At 43.2% G+C, this 23,499-nt stretch overlaps 2 protein-coding genes across 2 annotated transcripts in view; both read left to right on the plus strand.

Annotated features, from left to right (window-relative positions):
• LOC309712451 (uncharacterized protein) overlaps positions 1-23,499 on the plus strand; it is a 79,791-nt gene that overhangs the window by 4,191 nt on the left and 52,101 nt on the right. The window lies entirely within an intron of this gene.
• Positions 689-23,417, plus strand: ubald1a (UBA-like domain containing 1a). The gene is made up of 3 exons (XM_082543257.1): positions 689-946; positions 1,583-1,642; positions 21,049-23,417. Exons 1-3 carry the CDS (start codon positions 839-841, stop codon positions 21,370-21,372), a joined length of 492 nt encoding a protein of 163 aa, XP_082399383.1. The 5' UTR covers positions 689-838; the 3' UTR covers positions 21,373-23,417.

The raw sequence follows: 23,499 nt of genomic DNA on the forward strand, positions 1-23,499 counted from the left end.
GGGCAAGTGAAAGGGAAAAAAGGGGAATTTGCCCTGCAACCCATCAATGTAAACAGAGACTGTTATTTCAACAAAGGAGAAATGAGGATGCGAAAGGCTGTAGTACCGCCGCAGTCCGCACTGATACGCTGCGGCACTGATATGACACACACACACAAACACACAAAAGTGAGAGGTAGTTTTGTGAGAAACTGCCCAGAGCAGACACGACGCTATTCACCCACGGCTGTCGACTGTCCCGAATTTAACTCGGAGCGATGTAATTGGCGATGGTGGATTTGTTTACCATATTTGGCGAGGTAGCGACACAGCGAGCCTGGGAATTGGACGAGAGCGGCCGTCATTCACAAAAAGCCTCGCCTTCTGGAACTTTACAAACAAAGCGCGTGCTCACGGGATTTGTAGTCCAAAACAAACCCTTTCTGAGATTCCTGCGGTGTGAGGTTAACCCCCGTTCGCGACGAATTTCGCACTGTGGGTGTGCCGTGTTTTCAAACCTTTTTACAAATGTGAACTGTTTTCGTTTAATGTGCGCGTAGGTGTCAAAATTAACCGGAAGCAGCCGGATAAACACACGCCGAAACGAGACCCTTCCCTTGCGGCATACAAGTCCCACCGGCGGTGCTCTCACGTGATTGGCTGCGTGCTTTTGTCAATCAAGTCTGGTTCCTTCCACTACCGCTCCTACAGTAAATATTTGTGTTTGCTCAACCGGCTGTAATGGTGGACGACTGAGGCAGAGGGAACGGAATACAACTCGAGTGAAGAAAGAGGAAAAAACGGTCGAAAGTCTGCTTCAGAGCCAGCCGCCGCGAGTAGGACACGGGCTTCGTCGAAAATGGATGAACTCAAACATCAAGTCATGATTAACCAGTTCGTCCTGACGGCGGGTTGTGCGGCAGACCAAGCGAAGCAGCTTTTGCAAGCGGCACATTGGCAGTTCGAGGTAAAGGAGTGTGGGGGGGAGCCAGAAAAGAAAATAAAGCTCGAGCGGCTTAACGTTAGCAGCCACACGGCTAATGTTTACGTCTCACCCACTGCTAGCTTTCATTTAAGCGTGTCTGCATACCCTTACCCATATTTATTTTTTAATTTTTTATGTCTTTTAAGCTTTTTAAAACTAAACAAAGCGCTAGTGTTACCCCCTCCCTCTTTTTTAATGTGGCTACTTTCATGCTATAACTTTGGCTGTATTTAAAGTAGAGCTATCTGTGCTTTAGCTGAAGTAAATCCGTTGAGAGTACACAGTAACGCAGTACAGCTATCCAATTAGACCTCACTCTAGATTAAATACTATAATCCGATACATGACAGCAGTGAACAGGCGAGGCTAGAGTACTATTACGCAATAAAGATGACCGCCGTGTTGTATCGACTAGCCTACAAAGGACTACTTTGGTACATTATAATCTGCGCTCAGTCGGCCATAGATCAAGCTGTACTTTTCTTTTTTCTCTTCACAACACGCTCGTTGTATTGTGTCATAAAAACGCGCATTACAGCAGAAATTGCCCGGTAGCTGTGTTTCTTGCTTCTGGCTGCTGGTTAAAAAATGTCATTTGTTTTCTGTGTTTCGTTTTAGACTGCCCTCAGTGCCTTTTTTCAAGAAACAAATATTCCATATGGCCATCATCATCAAATGGTGAGTGTGAGGAGGATGAAGAGGAGGAGGGGGTTGATGACAATCTAGTTCTTCTAAATACATACCCTTCCTTCTTCTCTTTAGACACAGAATGTTGTTTAGGCTGGTGTCTCTTTAAGGCTACCTGCTCTGCTTGTTTTGGGTGGGATGGGGGCAGGGGAACAGCCCTTATAGGCCTAGAGATATGATGTTGTACTAACAATAACAAAGCACATGTCGGCCATGTTGTGAGCTTCCAGAAATAAACACACTAGCAGGCATGCAGCAGCTACACACACAAAGCAGAAGAGAGAGAGGAAGAGAGATTGTGTGTGTACACAAAGGAGGAAGAATGTTGAATGTTGGATTAAAAAAACACCTCATTTTTCATTGTATTAGCTGGACTGCATAACGGAAGGAAGGGCCTCTGTTTCTGAGTAAGCGAGAAGAGGAAAAAAAAAAACCTCTTTCCAGGAAGACAGCTGCCTCTCTCAAATAGACCCTCGTGCTGCTGCTGCATTTGCCGTCAGTAATTCACCCGTTTTTGTCTCATTGCGTTGTAGCTGCTCCCCCCTCCAACACAGTGCACGTTACGGGGGAGACGAATCAGAGCACAGTTAACAGGAAGGCGTTTGTGCTGTAGGAGACTCTGTATACACAGACACACACACACACACACACACACACACACAGGGGTTGAATATTATGAAACATGAGCAGTATTTGGGCTCTTTGCAGCAGTGCACTTTGGCAGCACACATGCCTTTGTTTTCAGCTGCAGTGCATGGCAGCTGGAAGAGCCTGACGTAAACGTGAGAGTATTGTTTTTATGTTATTTATTTTGGACAAAATTGTCCGCCATTATGTTTTCGCATTCTCTCAAAGTCATTAAACTGCTGATCGTTTTAGCCTCAAGTATATGGAGGAGGGATAAAAGAAAAAAAGAGGATTTGATATTTTTTTTATTGCATTGTGTTTTAGTGTGCGCTCGTGTGCATTTCTGTGCTTTTGGGTGGTACGTGTTCACATTGATCGCAGTCTTTTTTCTTCTTTTTGTTTTTAAGTAAATCAGCATTTTCGTAAGAGAGCACGACAGGCCTCCTTTATCATCTGATCACTCAATAAGAGCATCTCAGGCTTCCATTTAGCTCATGAAATGTCTCACTTTAATTTGCGAGTAAGCACTTTGCCAAGAGCTGCCCTGTGCTGTGTGCCAAACGGGAGCTGAGCATGCTGCAGAGACCGGATGAGGAAAGTCAGAATGCGGCTCACCTGTGTGTCTATTGTGTTGTTGTTATGGATGTGATCTTGCATAATCACAGGTTCACGTTCCTCTTTTTTCCTTTTGCATATCTATTTGCGCTCGCACACTTTTTTCATACACAGATTTGTATTTTGTGCATGCACAAGTGTGGGTGTTTTTGTGTGAGTCACAACAGTACTACAGCAGGGCAGCGTGTCCAACCTTGCTGCAGCTTATCGTGCCACAGCGTTCGTTGGTATACACACCTAATCCACTTTGCTCTCACTCCTAACTCCAGCACACACTCTCTCTGCCATGCTGTCTCTCTTCAGCCAGATTTGTGTTTTAAATACGGTCGTTTTTTTTGTGTCGCAATACAAACTGAAGCCTTTAACCCACGCACAGGCATGGGTTTGTTGGCAGCGGAGCAACACTAGGACGCTACATAGATCAGTTGGTTTACAGATGCCATTCGGTGAACTGATTTGTGCCTTTGTGGGTTTTTGTTTGGGGGTTGTTTGTTTGTTTTTTGAGGGGGGTTAAAGTCCCAAAGACAATGTGTGAGCCAGAGTAAGGTTTGGCGAATCATGTTCCTATCTAAATTTGGCGTCCTGAAATTGAAATCACCTCAAGTTCAAAAGTGCTGTTGTTTAAGAACATGTGTATTATCTCTAAACAAAGTGCTGGCCGATAAGGATTTATAAGCTAGCTTGAGCCTGATTTTTGTTTATCTGCGCTTTGGTAATGAATCATTTGTGCCTTCTGTCAGAGGGTTATAGCCCATATCAAATAGTGGGGTTACTGGGTCCACTCACCAGTACAATCTTATGTAATGCTGTGAATGCTGGAGGAGTTGGCTAAAGCTCTTGTCATTATAATTTTCTTTTACTGACTCACAGGAGGGCCTGGGTGTTGGTGTATCATGTTAAAGAGCTGCAATTTCTGCACAGACATGCATTTACCTCCTGTTTGTTTCTACATACGTTGCTGCATGACTCACAGAGTACACAACCACATGTGGATGCTATCTGCACCAGATTGTCCATTCATTTTTGTGTTTTTGAATGAAGTCATCAAAGCTTGCACCTACTTCACATGGCCTAATCACAGCCTAATCTGCTCTGTTTTGTGTAACCTCCTCCCAGTCTACTCCCAGATTTCTCCTCCAAGCGCACACACACTGTACATACAAACACTGCAACCACATTACATTCCTGCAGGATGCAATGCTTGCACTAACCCAAAATGGACCCTTTCACATTGACCGTAGCAACTGCTCCTGGTGCTCAGTGTGCACGGCTCACTATGTTGGCTTTTTTACAGATCCAACACACAACAGTTCTAGAAATGATTCTGTATTTCCTGTTTTATAACCATCCTCTTTTCAGCAGCCCTACAACAACATATCGTTTCGTTTCATTCACACTTGGAACGTGTGTTTTCTGGGTTGTACGTCTGTTGCTGCGGGCTGTTTTGATGCTAATTCCTCATATCAAATATTATGCAAATTCTGTAGCACCTCTGCCCGTTTTATATGTATTTAAGAGCCGTTCTGAGCTTATTTTTCCAGGGATTTTATAAAAATTAATTGAAGGTTTAAAATTTTGAGCTATTTCTCATTTACTGTATCGTTTGTCCTGTTAAAAATCTGCCACATCAGCGGTCAGTAAATCCTCACCCTTTTCATTGTCTTGTCTCATGACTGTAATTAACAGAAAATGATTAGTCATTTGTTTGAAAAAAACAAAACAAATGATTTCATGGGAAAAATGTACACGAGCAAGTCTGCGAAAACCTCATCATCAATTCAGTCATCATGTTTTCTGATTAATGTTGTCTAGACGGTGTAACTCCCCGTCTCCATGTGGTTCTTTGTGTGTCTTTGTAGGGCAAACACTGATGCTGTGTGTTCACACTAGTATCACTGTTTTCCATGATTAATATTTCTCAATGTAGGGCATGCACAAACACACATACAGCCACAATAAAGTGAATGAATACTCATGTGACCACAGATGAGGAAGTAGCCCAACAGGATGACTTCCACATGTGACCCCCATCATGTGACTAAGCCCAGCGCAAACTAACTAAGCCACAGAGCCTGGTTTATATGAGTATGTTTTTTTGTCACTCACTGCTGTTAAAGGAAGTCTACTGAGGTCCTATTGAATGAAGTCAGGGCTGTGGTGTTAAAAACCATGTTGGCTTAGTAGGTCAGGATTAAAAAAAAAAAAAAAGGTCCTCAGGAAATATTTCACCCTCCCTTTTCCCCTTTGAACACATCTAAAGTCACGTCCTTTGTGACTGTCCCCTGTTCATGTCCTGTGGATCGGGCCTTGTCTCTTTCCGATTGTTTCTGAGTGTAATGGTTAAATACAAACAAAGTAACCTTCAAAACATGATTTTAAAGGCCTTTGAATAATTCTGCTCCTAAGACCAACTCATCCTGGCTTACATACTGGCAACACGATGCAGTCCAAAACAATGTGCTATATAGTTTGAATGATCACATTTTTATTGTTGCCTTTTGTTGCAAGCATCACGCGTGAGGTGGATGGAACCGATTTTATGAAGGGCAACGTTCAGCGCAGACTGGCTGCGTGCAGTGATGTAGAAAAACAGTCTAGAGCACTGCTGGGCAGTGATAAAAGTAGGTGTGAGGTTGTTTAAAGGCTGTTTCCCAGCAATATGAACACTCAGCAGGAGAAAAGAGGAAGGTTCTGTGTGTGATTGTGTGTTTGAGGTGGGTTTTTTTTTTTTTTTGTAACTACAAACAGTGGGTTTTCGGTGTCTGGGTGTGGCTTTAAAAACAAGATTTTTTTCGAAATCCCAACTTTTCCTCATCCATGTAAGAGCTAATTCCTGAGAAGTGTGCGGTGTGCTCATGCAGAAGAGCAGAGGTATAATTACCTCCATAAATCACTGTGTGACAACATGGACGACTGTCTGCTCCCATTTCTCTCCCTCTCAGTAGGGCTGAACGATATATCGCATTTGCGATAATATCGCGACATGATCAAGTGCAATTTTCTAACCGCAAAGGCTGCGATTATACTGCGATTATATTATACAATTCATGGGCTGCATCCTCCTGAGGCCGCATTTGTAGACCGATTACGTCACAGCGACGCGCCGAAGGCTGTCCAAATTACTACCATATCCCAGAATTCATAGCGCGGCCCAGCCAAACTCCAGTTTCCAGCAATGGCGGCCGCTACTAAGTTTTAAAATTACTCATACTAATCTTTCTGGGTCACAAAATAAACTTTTAACATATTTTCAGGCGAGAAAGTAGTTGTGTAAACATCAAATATCTGCTCGGTTTATCAAGATATCCCATATTTGCAAAAGTGCTTCGACGTTTTCAGAGGCGTCTGCTACCCACCAGCTCGACAGCTAGCCGGGAGCTCGAGGGTTACTGATGCGGCCGAGAACGGCACAACTCCCGGCACATCATTTTCAGATCACCGCGGAGTTTCGCTGCTCGGGTTAAACGTAATATATAAGTCACTTAGACAACCTAAAAATGTTATTGTTGGGCTTTTTTCAGTGTTTTGTTTGTTCGTGAGTAAATCGGTTTGGCTGAGATTAAAGTTATTAGATTAGATAAAATGAAACTTTATTAATCCCCCGGGTGGGTTCCTCCTTGGTTTTCACACAGCTGACTAAACGTCAAACAGAAAACTTATTAAACAGAAGTATGAGACAGTCGAGAATTTACACCAGTGTCTGGTTATATTTTAGATAGCAAGAAGCAGACGGCCGAGTTTATTAAACTCCACCGAGACAGCGGTGACGCTAATCAGAACTAGCCTTCTGATTAGCTAATCAGAAGGCTAGACCGTCCAATTTCACGCCTTTAAACTTTAAAGGCGTGTTTGTGTGTGTGTTTATACAATTGCTATTATGTTTGCACTTTATGTGTAATGTTACTGACTGCAGAGATCAGTAAGATGTGTGTATTTTTTATTTATTAGTTTTATTTATTTAATATTATTTTTTAATTGAATGACTGTCTAGTAGTTCACAGATGTCGAAAAACTGAGTGTGGTAAAGCCACTGATTTTTTTTATGTATATTTCTGCAATCTGCACATTGTACTGACTTTCATTTTAATGTTTACACCAGGGTTCCTCGTCAGCACTTTATGCTCAGATGTTTGTAAGCTAAAAATAAACTATTGTGTATGTTCAAATATACTGTTGTGATTGAAGAAGTTAAATAAAAATGTCAGTCATCAATTCATGCATCACCTCATGTCATCATAACAGAGGTCTGTCTTCCAGGAAAGAACAGTTTAAAATTAATGTAATATAGTATTGGCCATACTATATGATGTATTGCTTGTCTTTGTTTAATAATACAGAAGACAAATACCTTAAAAAATAATCGCATCGCAATCGCAATATTGGGGCAAAAAATCGCAATTAGATTATTTTCCATAATCGTTCAGCCCTACCTCTCAGTATCTCAACCTGTATCCGCTCATCAGGAAAGGCTAACCAAAGTTAATCAAGGATGCTTGGACTGTCTCTTTAATGCCAGTGAGGAATGAATGAAAACAAGCAACGCTGGGTGTTTAGCTTTGGGCTGAAATGAGGAAATGGCATGGCAATGCCAGGTATTTGGGTGGAAGATACAATAACAGAGTTAACACAAAGCTGCTTTGTGTCTCCGTCACAATCAAAACAGAGTGTCCTCTGTCCTGTTACAGACATTACTTACAGAAGTGCATTAATTTTAAATCCAGTTTGTTTTCTCACAGCGTTTTGTGATGTCATGTGTTCATGCTATGTAATCCCATGGGTGTGCATGCATCAGTGTCTCAGATTGCAGAGTTAATCGTGTCTAGATCTGCTAATGTTGTTAACGTGTGTGTGTGTGTGTGTGTGTGTGTGTCTCACATAGCCATGCCAAGCACCTAACCACATCAGAAGAGGCTTGGCCTGTGCTCTGCATGCTCCAGCATGTTGCCCTGCATGTTTCCAGGAGAACAACTTCCCAGAACCCTTACCACACACACAGACCCACAAACACACACAGAAAGACATGCATGCAGCTACACACACCCAAAGACACAGGAACTTTGGCTCAAGGGACTCAGGGAATGGGAATCCATGTGGGATGGTTGTGAGGACCAGATGTGTTTATGAGCGGTCGAGTTAGATTGGGTTTCACTGTTTCTAAGAGTCACAGGGTACACACACACACACACACACAAGTTAGGCATATGGCTCAGAAAACACAAGCAGCACATAGCACCCTTGTGTGTTGAATGAAGGCAGTGTTGCCACATTGTGTCTGCCCTGTTTTGCTCAGGTGGCTGCAGCACTGCAATCAGGCTGCGGTCAGCTGATTCTCAGCCATGTATCGCTGGTACTTAGTCCTGCTATTCCAGCGGGGTTCTTTCCGGGCCATATCCATCCCTTTCCTGCTTTCCCGACTCGCATTCCTGACCTTGAACTCATCACCAGTCTCTGATCTCTTTTGCTAGCTAGCAGTCTTGGATTTAATTGAAAAGTTAACAAATTTTGATGATACTTGATTTGCAATAATTTAATGCATTATTTTTTTTGGTAGTATTGTGAACAGGAATTTTGGATGGAAGATACACTTTGTGTTTTGTATGGAGCCAACACTTTGAACATTTGAACATTGAGCATTTTTTTTGTGTCTTAATATGTACAAAGGCTTTTAACTTCAGCATACTGATAATGTCTTTTTTACACTTGTAGTTGGCGTTATTGGTTTGCATCAATACTGATAACAAAGATCTGACATGTGTGTTTTTGAGGTAAAACAAAAGCTAATTGTGATGTATCTGAGTATGCACAGCTTTAAGAAGGGTGTCTTTTAGGCAGGCTGAATCCGAGTGCACCTGTGATTGGTTCTCTGTCACGATGACCTTTGGCCTAATTGTTTCCTTGCCAAACTCCTTTTTCTAGATATGAGTTCCACTGAACACCTATTGTTAGCCTGTTGTAAGGGGCACAGTGTGTGCAGCTGGTCACACTCCCAGTTCTCCCGTATTTGTATTTCTGTTGCTGTTATCTGACTTTCATTGCTTCTCACTTCTTTGTTTCTCTTTCTCATTCTCCTTCCTTATTTAACAGCGTCATAACACATGCACACCAAAACAGAACATCCGAGCTAATGATCAACGGAATTTCTCTGGAGCACATTCCAGACAGAGCTCTGTGCGAGTGTGTGTACAGTATTAGCTCACATGCATATGTTCAAAGAGTCAGCGGGACTCAGCTGCTAGAAACTGAGGGGAGGCGATGGTCACTTGAAACGTTCAGCGGCACCGGTTTTGCTTCCTTTATTTAGTTCAGCAAAAAAAACGGCCAGATCTGACGTCCAGCCACTCCCAGAAACCCCAACTGTCACCTCATTGTTGGTAAGCTGTGCGCTGGGATGATAAAAACAGAGAGAAGCTGCCTCGCCTGGTTTAGTTTACTGCGATAGTGTCGATAGGATGTCAGACCTCGAATACTAAAAGAATCTACAGTTTCTTTGAGTTAGCAAATGGATGAATGGAAATCCAGTTGTTTGGAGTTTCTCCACTAGGTGCAAGCGATACCTGAACTTTGAGAAGCATTTGTAGGAGTATTATAAATGTGTCAGGTGTGACAAGCAAACAGTTTTTGTGCTATCCTTGGTTTCATAAAGACTATTGTGTCTAAATGGTCACATCCTCTGTTTAAACAGGCAGCCTGCATGTTTGTTAAATAGCAGTTTTAATCACACGGCTTTTCAATTAACATAAAATCCTCATTAGCATTTCTACAAACATGAACAAAGCAGCTATTTTATATTTACTGATTTAGCATCAGAACCAGAAGAAGCTGATTTTAAAATGAAATGCCCGTTTATTCATTTTTCTTCTTCATAATAACGGCACTGGGACCTAACTACTGAGCTGCAGCTTCAAAACAAAAAACAGTAATGGCTCACACATAAGAACACTCCCTATTTAAACATTTAAAAGGCAGGCAGGCAGAATCATGTACTCTTAATGCAGCAATGGGCTATTCAGCGTTTTCTGCTTTTTTCTGTCTGCCCTCCTTTCCATTTTGTTTCAGCTTTGTCTTGCCAGAGCTCCTCCTGCTGCCATTAGCCTTTTAGCCATTTCTTCCTCTCTATAATTTCTCTTCAAGATTTATGTTGATCCATCTGTTTGTGTTTATGGTTTGCAATGTCAAATTACAAGTAAATCTGGTGTCGAACATCAGTAATTAAATGAACTTAAAAACAGTGATTTTATTTTTTTTTTAAATTTTTGCTGTTGTTGTTTTTTGTTTTAAATTGGGCATACTTTTGTTAAACTGTCGTCATGTTGAGGTTACCCCGTGTTTTAAAAGCATGCTATAGTCAACACTAATTCCAGCTCCCAGTCTCCACACTCTGCCAGCAGTTTAATAAATTAAGGAGGCATTTCATGTCATGTTGTTGTTCTTGGCTTTCAAGTTATAAATACTTCATGTCAGAGATTAATATCCATCCTCTTTTGCAGTAGTGTGCGCGGTCTCTCACAGTGCTGCAGTGTTCCTCACGAACGGACACAGATCTGTGTAGTTTAAAGCGGCATTTTTTCCCTTACAAGTCCAAACAAACACAATACAATTAAAGCGAATGTTTCACAAAGCATACACACTTCTCCAAACTTGTGTAATGTAAATAAACCTAAGACTAGTCCTGACCTGGTGTTGCTGGGAATCGCACATCTTCCCACACATCCAGCGCCTTAGAGCACTCATGCATATCCTGCTGTTTTCTTTTCTGCAGATCCAGAAGAGCACATTTAAGATCTGTGTGGTGGGGCGTGGTCTGCGGTGCCGTGCAGGGAGGGCGGACGCACCTGCACGGCATCCTTAATCACGCCCGCCTAGTTAAAAACACGGGGACTCAGGGGTTTGGAAATTGTTGTGGTGAGATGTGAATAAAGATGGCTTTGAATGATACTCCGTGGTCCCGCCGTGCCTTATTCTCGCCACATTGGTGCCGAAACCCAGGAGGCAGCACGGCGGGTCCATATCGGAGCCAGGGAATGGAGGAGCTGGCCCAGCGGGAGCAGGCGGCGGAGGTGCGACGCCAGCAGGAAGAGCTGCAGGACCAGTCTGAGCGCCACCTGGAAAGGATTGGGGAGCTGGCGGCGCTGCTCTGGGCCTGGGCGCCACCCCCACAGGTGTGTCTCGAGGACAGGGAAGCGGTGGAGGAGCCGCGTGAGGCACCTCAGCAGCCGGAGGTGGCAGACGAGGCGCGCGGGGATCTGCGCCTGCCGGAGGAGGGGGAACAGCCAGGTGAAGGGCTGCTCCTGCCGGGAGTGGTGGATGAGCCGCTCCAACCGGAGGCGGCAGACGAGGTGCGCGAGGGTCTGCGCCGGTTGGAGAAAGAGGAGCTGCACGAGGGGCTGCTCGAGCCGGGAGTGGCGGCGGAGGGAGCAGTAGTGACGGAGGAGTCGCGCTATGGGCTGCTCCAGCAGGGAGCGACAGCGGTGACGGAGGGGCCGCGCAAGGAGCTGGAGGTCCCAGTGCCAGGGGAGCTTGCTCGAGTGGAACTGGCGAGCGAGGCGTGCGCCACGCTTGAGATCGCTGTGCTCGCCAGACCGGCCTCACCACCACCAGAGGCCAGTACACGCCACACCTCTGCCCAGCCACCTGTGAGCTGGGGCTCACACTTGTGCCGGCCGTGCCGGGTGCACCTGTCACGTGTCCGACTTCCGAACCAGCTTTGCCTGCGCCGCTGGATTCGCGGGCGGCCGCCTGAACTCACACCTCCCCGTCGCTTGGCCGGGGCCTGGGGGTGCCAGCTGTCCGGGCTGATTCTCTCTCCCACTGGCGGTGGGGGAGTAGGTTCGGCCGGATGGCTCCCCGGCCTCAATCGGGCGATGGGGGTATGTGGTGGGGCGTGGTCTGCGGTGCCGTGCAGGGAGGGCGGATGCACCTGCACGGCATCCTTAATCACGCCCGCCTAGTTAAAAACACGGGGACTCAGGGGTTTGGAAATTGTTGTGGTGAGATGTGAATAAAGATGGCTTTGAATGATACTCCGTGGTCCCGCCGTGCCTTATTCTCGCCACAATCTGTAACTGGAAGCTGTGAAACAGTTGAATTAAGGCTAAGCACCTTTTTTATAATGGCATTGTTTGAAGACAAACAGCCAAACCCATGGACCCTGAATAAGATGCTCCTAAACATGAGTCTGATAGGAGCATGCAGGAATAGCCTGTCGTAAGGAAAGGAATGCCAAAATGATCCAAGGAATCCTACACAAGTGTTTGGGATCATTTGTAAAGGAAGTTAAATTTAGCGTACCTTTGTCTCAATGTTTGTAGATATATTTTGACTCGGTGTTTCCTAAGGATTAGCTGCTATTACAGTACAGTATGCAGACATGCATGTGTGCATTATTAAATGAATTGACAAGCAATACAGTTTAAGGTGCTCCTCTGCAAGTTTAAGCCAAAAAACTTGGTGACAGCTAAATTACACTTTAGTGGAGTCAGCTGTCTCTCCATTGAGTTTCTCAGCATGCAGATGAACTCCACCATCTTAGACTGTAGCTGGAGATGGAAGTCCTTGTGCTGTTTTCCTTGGTGCAGCCACACGTGAACCAGTGCTACACCGCCTTTCAGCTCAGTGTGGCTTGCAAAAAGAGACTCGCTGGAGATCGAGTCTCCAGTCTACCCTAGTGCCCCCTCCCACTCCCAGGAGCCATTACAAGTAGATGTCTGAATCACTTAATTTGACTTCTTTTCATGCTACAAAGGAGCAGTGACTCCACTTCAAGCTAACTCCAACTGTCTGAGCTTCTCACCCTTTTAGAGGGTACAGTTTAGGCTGTGCCATAGGAATCAATCCACTTCACTGCCCTCATTAAGATACTGTTGTCAGCTTTCAAAATAGCCCTCAGACTTGACGTGATATAACATTTTTTGACTATGAAACTGAACACTTGCTGTAAATATTAATGTGCAACAGATACATTCATAAATCCTAATTATCTAAAAATGTAAGAAGTTATCTGAAACAAAAAGCTGATTTTAAAAATTCATTTTTGGACGTGATGCACTCAGAAGTAATTTGTTTTTAGGTTAGAACTGTGCGTTCACATATATATGGCAAAGAGGATTTGAGCAGAGAGGATTTGCACGTCAGCTCTCACTATTCGTGTGTCTCTCAGATCTCACAGCTGAGTTTGCTGCGAGGGCTGACATAGAATGCGTGAAGTGTATCCAACAGGTCGTAGACAGAAGGGAGACGGGAAGAAGGAAGTGAGAGAAAAAGAGGTGAGAGAAAACGGATATGTCATAGACTTGCACTAATATTCACTTCAGTGGAAAACCATGGAGAAAAAGAAACTAGGATTACATGTCATGTGTTGCTGTCGGGCGGTGTGTTTGCGCAGGCTTTAATTTGGTTTCTTCCATGTTTAGATGTCTCTGTACTAGAGCTGGGCGATAGAACGATAACGATATGTATCGCGATATAACTTTTACTCGATAGAGAAATTAAGCTATCGCGATAGACCTCGCCGCTCTTGTCCTCTTAAAATAAAAAAATAAAAATTAAAAAAAAGGTCAGCCAATCCAAACTAAGTAGCGCAGAGCCGAACCAATCACAGCCGCAGCGTCACGTCGCGTGACTTGTTACATACAGCACAAGTGCCAAGCCGCACGTGTGTTTGTTTGGGAAGCAGCCAGCGGGTAATGGAGCCAGCGCATAATGGAGGAAATGAGTGTGCCGACTAGAAAAATCAACCGAGCGTGACCGAAGAGAAAACAGATGACGGTTCCAACGCCGGAGAGATTGTCGAACGGAAGAGCCATAGAAGTTCCGTAGTTTGAAGGTATTTCGGCTATTTCAAGTCTGACAAAAAACAGAGTAGCGTGCACTGTAAATTGTGCCGAAAGCAAGTCTGGAAATACAATAAACTGGTGCATGCGTCACACTGTGCGCCACGTTATGGTTTCGGTGAAATGAATTTCTACAATACTGTTACTGTTAATTCTACTCTCTGCAGTGTTTAAATGCTTACATATACACACAGTTACTGTCCCTCCACACATACGACTCGGTTCTGCTTCTATGCCGCAGCTTTGTTTACTTTTTCCCACCGAGGCTTCTAGACTTCTGATTGGCCAACATTTCTGCACGGTTAGGAATCTAGCGCCACCTGCTGCTTTGGCATGTTCATAGCAGTGTTTTCCTTCATTTCTGCCTTTATGTGTGGACGGGATTATTTTTTAAAACGAAAACGGAAAATCTCAGTTTTCAAAAATACCCGTGTACGTGTGGACGTAGCCTCAGTCTCTGACTGGAAGCGCTAATTCGTCATTCGGCTTTTGTCAGACTAAAGTAACTGTTAAAACTGTTTGAAAAGCTAAGCTATACAACAAGGAGAGATTGAGAATTTCCTTTTAGTTCTCAGTTTATTTGATATTGACAAAAGTTAGTCAGTTTTGTCTGTTCTTCTGTAAAACAAACTAAGATTTATTTTTAGAATTAATATTTTGTTTCTAAGTGGAATTGACAATTTAGTCTGTTTCGTTTGTTCTATTTTGAAACTTAAACGCTTTAGCGGCTGCCTTTTGTGTAGTTTGCAATATTTGCCTTTATTTATCTGAAAAAGTCTCATGTTCCTTAAGTACATCTACCCTGTTGAACTTATTATGGGAAATAAATATTTAAATAAAAACAAGCTGCTGATTATTTCACATTTTACTTGTGAGCAACGGCACATTTAAATCTTACAAATATAGTTATTTGGCTTATATCGTGATAGATATCGTTATCGCCTGAAATGAAAAAAACATATCGTGATATGAAAAAAATCTCATATCGCCCAGCTCTACTCTGTACGTGTATGTTCATGTTTGAAGGAAATAGACGAGTATTATTTGCTGTACATGAATATGAGACATTGTCTCATCAAAGGAGTGTTTGTTTGCCTCGGTTAGATTAATGGAAACAAACGGATGACGTTTCATCCGTTGCAGAATTTGGCTTAAAATCAGTCGGCTGGGCGGAAAAATCCAGAGAGGCTGAAAAGGGGCTGTGCGTGTGTGTATGTGTGTAAGTGTAAAAGGTTAATGTTACATGGAGGTGGTCGGTTAGGGTCGCCACTTGCAAAATGTAACCAGACCTTGAGCACAGCTTTGAAAGAGGATAAGCATGTCCTAGCTTTCAGCCTGCCTGCATGGCACTCAGACACACGCACACACTTGATATTTCTGAGGAATGTCTTTGGTTAGACTGGAAATAACTTCAGCTCATCTGTGTTTGTGGACACACACATGCACAAAATGAGGAGGTTTACGTAGCTCCAGCGCAGGCTCAGCCCAGGCGTCTTTCGAGCGGTCGCTGCCAGTAAGCCATACGTTTCTCCTCAAACGGTCTTGAAGAGAGCGAGAGTGGACGAGGCCGGGCTGCTGTGACCACAGAGTCTGCCTCAGTCCCGTCCCATCAACGGGAGATCTGTACTGCTTCCTCATAACAACCGTCCCCATGGCAACCTCTTTCTGTTGGCTCTGTTTTGAACACAAACTGCTTCTCGCTGTCTGTTATTCCTCCCCGTCTCTCCATCTGTATATCTGCTACCAATAGCCAGACCTCTGTGCTGTAGCACTTCTTATGCTGCTACTTTCACTTAAACACACAGTCTGCTGTCTTGAAGGTTGTCGCTTTAATGCAGCAGTAACATGTGCTTCTGTTTCGAAACATTGGCTGTCTGAACAGATTCGACTTGCAGGAATATAAGCTAGTATTTTACTCTTTTTATTTTGGGTTACTGATTTTTTTTCCCCCCTAGCTTCTTAACCCATTCAAGTAGTTTCACTTATCTTAGCAAGTTTACCTCATAGAACTAAGTTAAGTATCTCATATTCTTAGATATCTAACAAGTATTACTATCCCTAACTGAGCCATTCGAATACTCGAATGATTCCCATCCTACTTTACTTAAATGCGCATGACACAACTGCAAACCTCCCATGCAGACACATTTTATGTCAACATGTGTGTGACAACACGCACCCCCTGTGCGGTCTCACTTAAATGTTAAATTGTTGTACAATGACTGTTGCCTGAAAAGCACAAGAGCAACTGTGCAAGCTGTTTGCACATGTGCAAGCAGCTCCTTCACAAAGAAAAGACACTTTCGGCCACTCCCTTATTTTCCAAGGGGTTAGCGCAAGAAATGATCCACACATTTGATTTGGCACTGGATGCCCTTTATGATGGAACGCTCCTGTTTATCCGGGCTTGGAACCAGCATTGGGATTACGCTGGGTTGTGTTTCGTCACAGTTTCAAACCAGGGATTTTTTTTTCCTTTTTAATATCAGGTGACTGTGTTAACCTGTGCAGTTATACTTGCATCTCATCTTAATTAATTTTCATTTTAATAATCACCAAGAAATGCAAAGAAATGCATAAAATTATAATTATAAAATTATAATATTTTATTTACCATTACCTTATTATCTGCCACCTTTGCTGTTGTGGAACTTACCAAGAGATTTCATTCATCCATAGATAGGGGTTGTTTTTTAGTTTAGTTTTTTTGTCTCTCTAACAAGAGAAAAACAGTTATTTGATTCAGTTTAGTTTTGTTTATATACTGCCAAACCGCAACAACAATCACCTATCACAAGGTATTTAAGTTTGTAAGTTAAGACACTACAATAACACAGAGAAAATCCAACAATCAGATGACTCCATTGCATTTGGCAACAGTGAGAAGGAAAAAATTGCATTTAATGGGATCTCTGCAGATGTATGTCATATGAGCCACAGGTCAAAAGGCCTAAAAGGTTGTATAGATTAGTTTATAACCATATTTATGGAAATCAGAGGTGTATGGATTTTTTTAGTTACATTTATTCACCTTTTGTTGCATTTTTAACTTAGCATATGCTTACTGTGTGCGCCCGTTGCTTGTTCAAGGACCAGCTGGATTTGAACCCTGGCCTAAAGACTCCGGTCTCAGCAGGTCTTGCAGTGTTAGTCTGTCCTTGAGTTAATCTGCTACTTAATACACATGAAGAGAAAACACACATTAATCTGTTGCCTCAGTACGCTTCACCCGAGCCATGCCTTTAATCTCTGTAGGATGTGTGAGAGTTTACCTCTGCAGGTGGCAGGTCTGATGTTTTCTTTTTTCTCCCCACTCTAATGCTCTACACATAAAGCATACCACTTGTTGTCTGGAGACAAAACAAAGCCTAGCTGTGCTAATATCATATGGTATATCCCAAATTTGGTATGGAAGACTTCTGTGTGTGTATATAGATGGGTGATTGTGTGTTCCACTGTAGCAGTAGTGACACTGACAGGTCTGGGCGCTGCTGAAGCTTTTGTAAGTGTGAAGGTGTTTAATAATCCATCAGATCCAAACTGAGACATCCTGGCAGAGAAGACAGCTGCTGTGATTTTGAAGCAGATCCCCATGCCTGTGGGTCGATATCGTCTATGTCCAAGGTCTCCTGCAAGGACGACGCGCGATGTTTGAGGCTTTCTGTTTATAGCTGGTGAAATGTATTGTCGCATTGCTAACTGCAGGTGTATATTTGTACCTGCTTATGTGTGTGTTTATGGATGAGTGAGTCAGTTGCAATGGTCTCAGCAGACAAGCGCAAAGGTCACGTGTCAGCATTTTAATCCTCATTTTTCATTCCTGAGAAGAAGGAAAAGGAGGCATTGTTTTTTACCTGAGTTCACACGCTCACCGTGAGGCTTAAGAAATCCCGGTAGCACAGGAAGGATCACAGAGGTCACTTCAGCATTCCAGGGTGTCTTTTTACTGCAGGAAGCGGCCTCGGAGACATGAGCCAGCGTTTCCTGTCGGCACAGTGGATGCACTCACCTTTCATAGCGGTTTGCCTCTCAGAGAACCTCATGCTCAGGTTGGCCCGTCCCGGCCTGGAACCTGCACATTCACAGGACTAACCTGCAAGCTACAGCACTTTTAGGGGGCAAGGTGGTTTGATTACAGTCCCAAGGGGAATAATGGTGTTCCTGTCACTGTTTTCTTTTACTTTTCCCTATGATGGCTGTTTGTGTGCCAAGACTATGTGTCACAGTCTGCACATCCTGGGTGGTGGAGCTCAGGGCTGATTAGATACCACAAGCTGCCCTGAGTTCTGGTCATCAGCAAGGAAAACATTTTTTTCCCACCTTTGTCTTGTTAGCATTTTTGTTTTGTCTGATATCCATGTGTCACTGCAGCTGTTATTCCTCATAGCTGATTCATGGAGCCTGTGACTCTACATTCTGGGAAACTTCTAAAACAACTTCCAGTTAAATATGAAAGAGCCAAAAATGTTGGATATTTTGTTTGTAAGTGTTAAGGGGGGAAAAAGGCTTGGAGGATGATTATGGGAAAACTGGAAGTTTGTATTCAAAGTTCCAGTAACACCATGAAGAATGAAAAAGGGAACGAAAGATGTTTTTATAAAGCTGGTTAATTTGAAGAGTGGTCAGTTCCTAGCATATATCAAACAGTAATTTTCCTCGAGATGCCCATCCCAGCTCAGTCATACTTAAATAAATCCGGTGTTATATAACGCCGCTCCTCTGTGTTGCCAAGCTGTTTTCTTCCATTGTTCAGGCACGATGATTTAGGGTTATTTAGTCAAGCAGATGCTTGCCCTGCCCTCCCAGCCCTGGCTCTTATTTTTAGGTGGCGACGCTCCTGCCTAAACAGGGCTCCACCTCTGCTTCTCCCGAGGAACAGTAGGTTGTTGTTTTTCCGGTCATAAACTGAGGCTGGGACAGTGAGTAGGAAGCAGGTCATGAAGCAGTACGCGAGAAGCTGCGTTAGCGAGGATGATAAAGGCTTTCTATTTTTGATCTGCCAAACATGTTGTTTACATGGCCTGGTAACTGCAAGCTGGTTGGCACATGGGTGTAGTGTGTGTGAGTGTGCGCACACTCTGGGTGGCCACTGAAACAGCTCTTGTGTCACTAAAACAATAACAGTGCTGACACAGAGGAGGGTCAGAGCTCAGGAGTATAATAAAGTCAGGTAGACTGTGTGTGTCTTTTATATAAAGGTATATTGTAGCAAACAGTTTTTATTAGCACCTGTAAATGCTTTTACAGGTTCAAGTGGGGTATTTAAGTAAAGCTTTTAAGACATTAACAATAACTAAAAAAGACCCCATCTCCTAGTTATATGCATGCTGATTACTGTGAGCCAAAAGCTCAGGTCTGCTCTAAGCTCTGACTTTTTTCCCACCTGTTGAGTCTGTGTGACATCAGATAGAGAAGATATTCTTAAAATGGTCTTCTCAGGCACACAGTCTGATCACAGTAACCCCTCTAATCTACTGTTTAAACCAGGGGTCCCCAATCCCAGTCCACGAGGGCCGGTGTCCCTGCTGGTTTTAGATCTCACCTGGGTCAACACACCTGAATCATATGAGTAGTTCATTACCAGGCCTCTGGAGAACTTCAAGACATGTTGAGAAGGTAATTTATCCATTCAAGGACACATCTAAAACCTGCAGGGACACCGGCCCTCGTGGACTGGGATCGGGGACCCCTGGTTTAAACCTGTAGTTTGTGAGGGGCAACCTATCAGAAGCAAGTTGCCATAAAGGGAAATGGAGATTGTTCTTTTCAGACAGCGGAAGAACTGAAAGGCCTGCACTGGGGCCTGGTATAAGATGAATAACGATAATTTTGAACTGTGAATCATGAAGTAATAAACACACAGAGTTCAAAATGAGAACATCATGTGCACTTGTATGCTTTTTTTGTATGCGTCCACAAAGCAAGATCAGCAACCTAACCAAGTTTATTTGGTCTGCTAAATCAAATTGGAGGCCCTTCTAGAGATGAAACAGGAAGTGGACCTAAACAGCAGGCCGTTATGTTATCATTAGGACCCTCGGCAGGAAGCAGCGAGTGGCTGGGATTCCCCCTAAATTCCCTTTCAGTTATGTAAAACAGTCTGCCTCTCTTGGAGGAATAACTGCCTTTAAGTGCTGTTAAAGGCCACTTCTTATGTACATTTATGGAATAGGGCTTATTTTTATTATTTTTTTAAACTATAACTGGCATGTGCAGCTACATTTTTCTGCACCACAGCTGCACTGGTGTACAGCGAACTGGGTACACGAGTTCAGTTATAATATGAAAGGGAAAGCCTCTCTCTGGTCCTCCTTTGGCAGAGTTTTGTAGAAGAAATCATTAGACACTTGTGGAAACACTGGAAGTAGTGTTAATACTAAAGCACAAGTTATAGTGTCACAACTCAAATTGTGTCACTCTCTCAGCAGACTAAACTGCAGTTTGTTTGTTGTTTTTGTTCTTTACTATATTCAGTCATTAAGTGTAGAACATTAGAAAGTAGTGATGTTGTGTTTCAAAGAAGAGAAGCACAGATTTACACGTGAGAGGTTGGAGTGGTGCTTTCTCTGGCTGTTGCCTTGAAATAATCAAAACTGTTAACTAACAGTATTACAATAATATATTATCTGCTGTTTAACTGAATGATTTATTAACTTTTGAGGTCTGCTACTAATGCCAGGACAGTTTGTCCTTGCTTGCAGTTGGTTATACGTTATACAGTTATTATACAGTTTTGCAGTGTGACAGGGTGATAAAGCAATGTTGAAATTCTCCTGCAATTCAGTTACTGATGCACTGGAACCCAATTTGAAAAATCATAAAACCTGAAGGCACAATGTGACTTTACTGATGACTTCTGTTTTTTGTTTTTTTGTGTGTGTGACACCTATCAAATGAATGCCACGTTTACTGATTTGCAGTAAATACAGAGGAACTGAGAGCTGGGAAATAAGTGACTGCACAAGAAATAAATGGAGATATTAAAGTTCAGTAACAGTGAAAATTCACATATAAACTGACACCACAGTGCAGAGACTACATATATCATTCCTGCTTTAGCCTTTTAGTGATAATGTCAGTTCCACAAATAACATGATGTCTCACAGGTTATTGTATTGCAGTGCAGTGTGATTGTTATTTTATTTTTTTTTCTGACGTGTTACCCCTTATAAATAAAATTCGTTTGCTGCCCCACCCCCCATCCAGTTGGTTTCTGCCTGAAATGTCATTTATTAATAAACCACAACAGCTCTGTGAGGATGTGTGTACTCCTGTTTTGGACTCCTGCATTGATTGTTGTTGTGTTTTTTCCCTCTTCATCCTCAGATGTGCACCCCAGCCAACACACCAGCGACGCCCCCCAACTTCCCTGACGCGTTGACTATGTTCTCCCGGCTGAAGGCCTCCGAGAGCTTCAACAGCGGCAGTGGCGGAAGCCCCATGGCCGCCGCCATGGCCACCTCACCTCCACCCCACCAGGTTGGCGGCTGGGGGGTCTCATCAAATGTACCTAATGTGCCGCAGCCTCCACAGGGACTCTGGACTCAGGGGCAGCCCCCCACACAGCCCTGCCCAGCCTGGCCGACGGGAGTGAACCCGCATACGGGCGCAGAGCAGAAGGCTAGTGTAGCAATGGAGGCAGAGAGATGAAGGCCGCATGGGACTGAAGAGCCCGCCCCCCCCCACACTCCCATGTTGGAGAGGGGAGGGAAACGGGAAATGAATGTGGGAAGGGGGGGAGGGGGGTAAATGGCTAGAAGTGGGTTTGGGATTTCCCCCCACCTCCCAAAAAACAAAACAAAACAAAAAAAACTGATGATATTGAAAGAGACAGATTCTACGCAAACCAAGAAAAACTCAACGTGGACAATTTGAAGAGGAGAAAACCAATGCAAACGTCAATACAGAAAAAAAAGAATAAAAAAAAGATACGCACACATAGTAATAAGAGAGCAACTGAGATCTTTGTTAGTTTTTCCTAAGTAAATGCATAGATAAAAGAAATATTATTGAACTAAAAAATGAGAAATGGAAAAAAAAAAAAATCGTCACGCCCAAGGAATCTATGTGCAGTTCAAGGACATTCGAGGCAGCAAACATCAGTTTTTCATTTAGTTTCTTCTTCTTTTTTTTATCTTTTCTGCCGGTGTTTTTCAGCCACTGGTGTTTGTGTTTCCGCAACAGTCTTTGCTGCATGAGGAGACGGGACGTGCGATGCAGTTGTTTTTTTTAGTTTTTTTTAGATTGACTCAGAAACCATCACGCACTTGAGTGTGAGCGTGGACGCATGTGAGCAGATGTTCAGTTTGTAATCAGAAATGTACACACACACACACTTTAGGCTTTTAGAGGAAACACCTCCATACTATCATCCCCATCGTGAAGGTGGGACTTCTCTTACCTCACCTGGTGGTCACCTGACTTCTTTCAGCCAATCAGGGATTCTTCTTAAACCAACTGTTGCCACCGCTGCCGCAGGACATGTTTTTAAAAGGTTTTCTTCTTAAAGGCAGCAGCCGCTCTGGTTTATGCTCACTGATCCTCGCTACAATGGCTTTTCCAGACACAGATTTAAGACCTGGACTCAGACGCCCAACTGTCCACTGTATACATTTGTTTTGTTTTGGGGTTTTTCCCTTTTTTTCCTGGAGATTCTGGTTAGTACAAAAGGAAAAAAAAAATCATGGTTTAATATCGTTTCTAATGCTGATTGTTATGTTTTGTTAATGGGTAAAGGGAGAGGTGGCTTCAGAAATGGGTGGGATTTCAGGTAGATTTTTCTTTTTTGGGGGAGGGTGGTTGAATCAAATGCAGCTAAAATGGCTACAGATTTAAAACAAACACACACACATGACTACTCCATCTTTGTAAACCGAATTGCCACTTTGCATGATGTGTTCATAATGTGTAACATCTTTTGTAGCAAACATACATGAGGTCGAGACATGTTTCGGGGAGAGGGGTGGACGGAAAGGTGACGGTGGGATTCCCAAAGGTAACTGAAATGCAATAGATGTCTTGCTGTAAAGGCAGAATTGGACAAAGGTCTTAGATGCGAGGAGGAAAACGAAATGGGTGTGAGACAGCGTCAGGAAGCCCACCACGGGCAATATGGGGACACTACAGACTACTTTGAGATATACAGTATATATAAATATATATACATACCCTCAGATACTGTACTGTGGAGGGGTTTTTACAATATTTAGGTTTCTAGTTTTGACCAGTTTCGGTCCATTGATACTGCTGAGGGGGACACTTCAGGGATGACCCTGATATACGGCAATATTTTAAATGCAGGGTCTGCCCCTTTTTCTTTTTTTTTTGGATTATTTTTTACATTCATTAAAGATAAGTAAGAAGAAATATTTTGAATAGCTGAGGGACTTGTGTTTTTAAAGGCTTAAAAAAACTCATTTGGAAAATAATGGCTATAATAATGAAAAAAAGTAACCAACTTCCATTTTTTTTTCGTAGACTAAACCAATTTTTAAGTTCATCCTTTCTCCATGCTTCATACTTTATTTGGTAATATCAGAGCGTTTCTGGGTGGGCCTGTTCCTAAATGGTTTCTCATGTATGTTCCCCCCTGCCCCTTGTATGACTGTATGAGACCATTCCCACAATATTTGTGGACTACCTGATAATTAACTTATCATTTTTGTGAACCTAAATAAATATTGTATGTCAACCTATTTGGGATGGTTTACTTTTGTGTGCATGAAAGCTGAGAGAAATGGACCTGAGGCCTGTTAAGTATTCAGCATAACCAGGATA

Source organism: Aulonocara stuartgranti, assembly GCF_965226115.1.
Source record: "Aulonocara stuartgranti genome assembly, chromosome: 8".
NCBI classification, from domain to species: Eukaryota; Metazoa; Chordata; class Actinopteri; order Cichliformes; family Cichlidae; genus Aulonocara; species Aulonocara stuartgranti.

Bases quoted from the DNA above. Each gene is read 5' to 3' on its own strand.
- ubald1a (XM_082543257.1), top strand. From the start codon at position 839: ATGGATGAACTCAAACATCAAGTCATGATTAACCAGTTCGTCCTGACG. The intron at 947-1,582 runs GTAAAGGAGTGT...GTTTCGTTTTAG, and splicing joins CGGCACATTGGCAGTTCGAG to ACTGCCCTCAGTGCCTTTTT. The intron at 1,643-21,048 runs GTGAGTGTGAGG...CTTCATCCTCAG, and splicing joins ATGGCCATCATCATCAAATG to ATGTGCACCCCAGCCAACAC.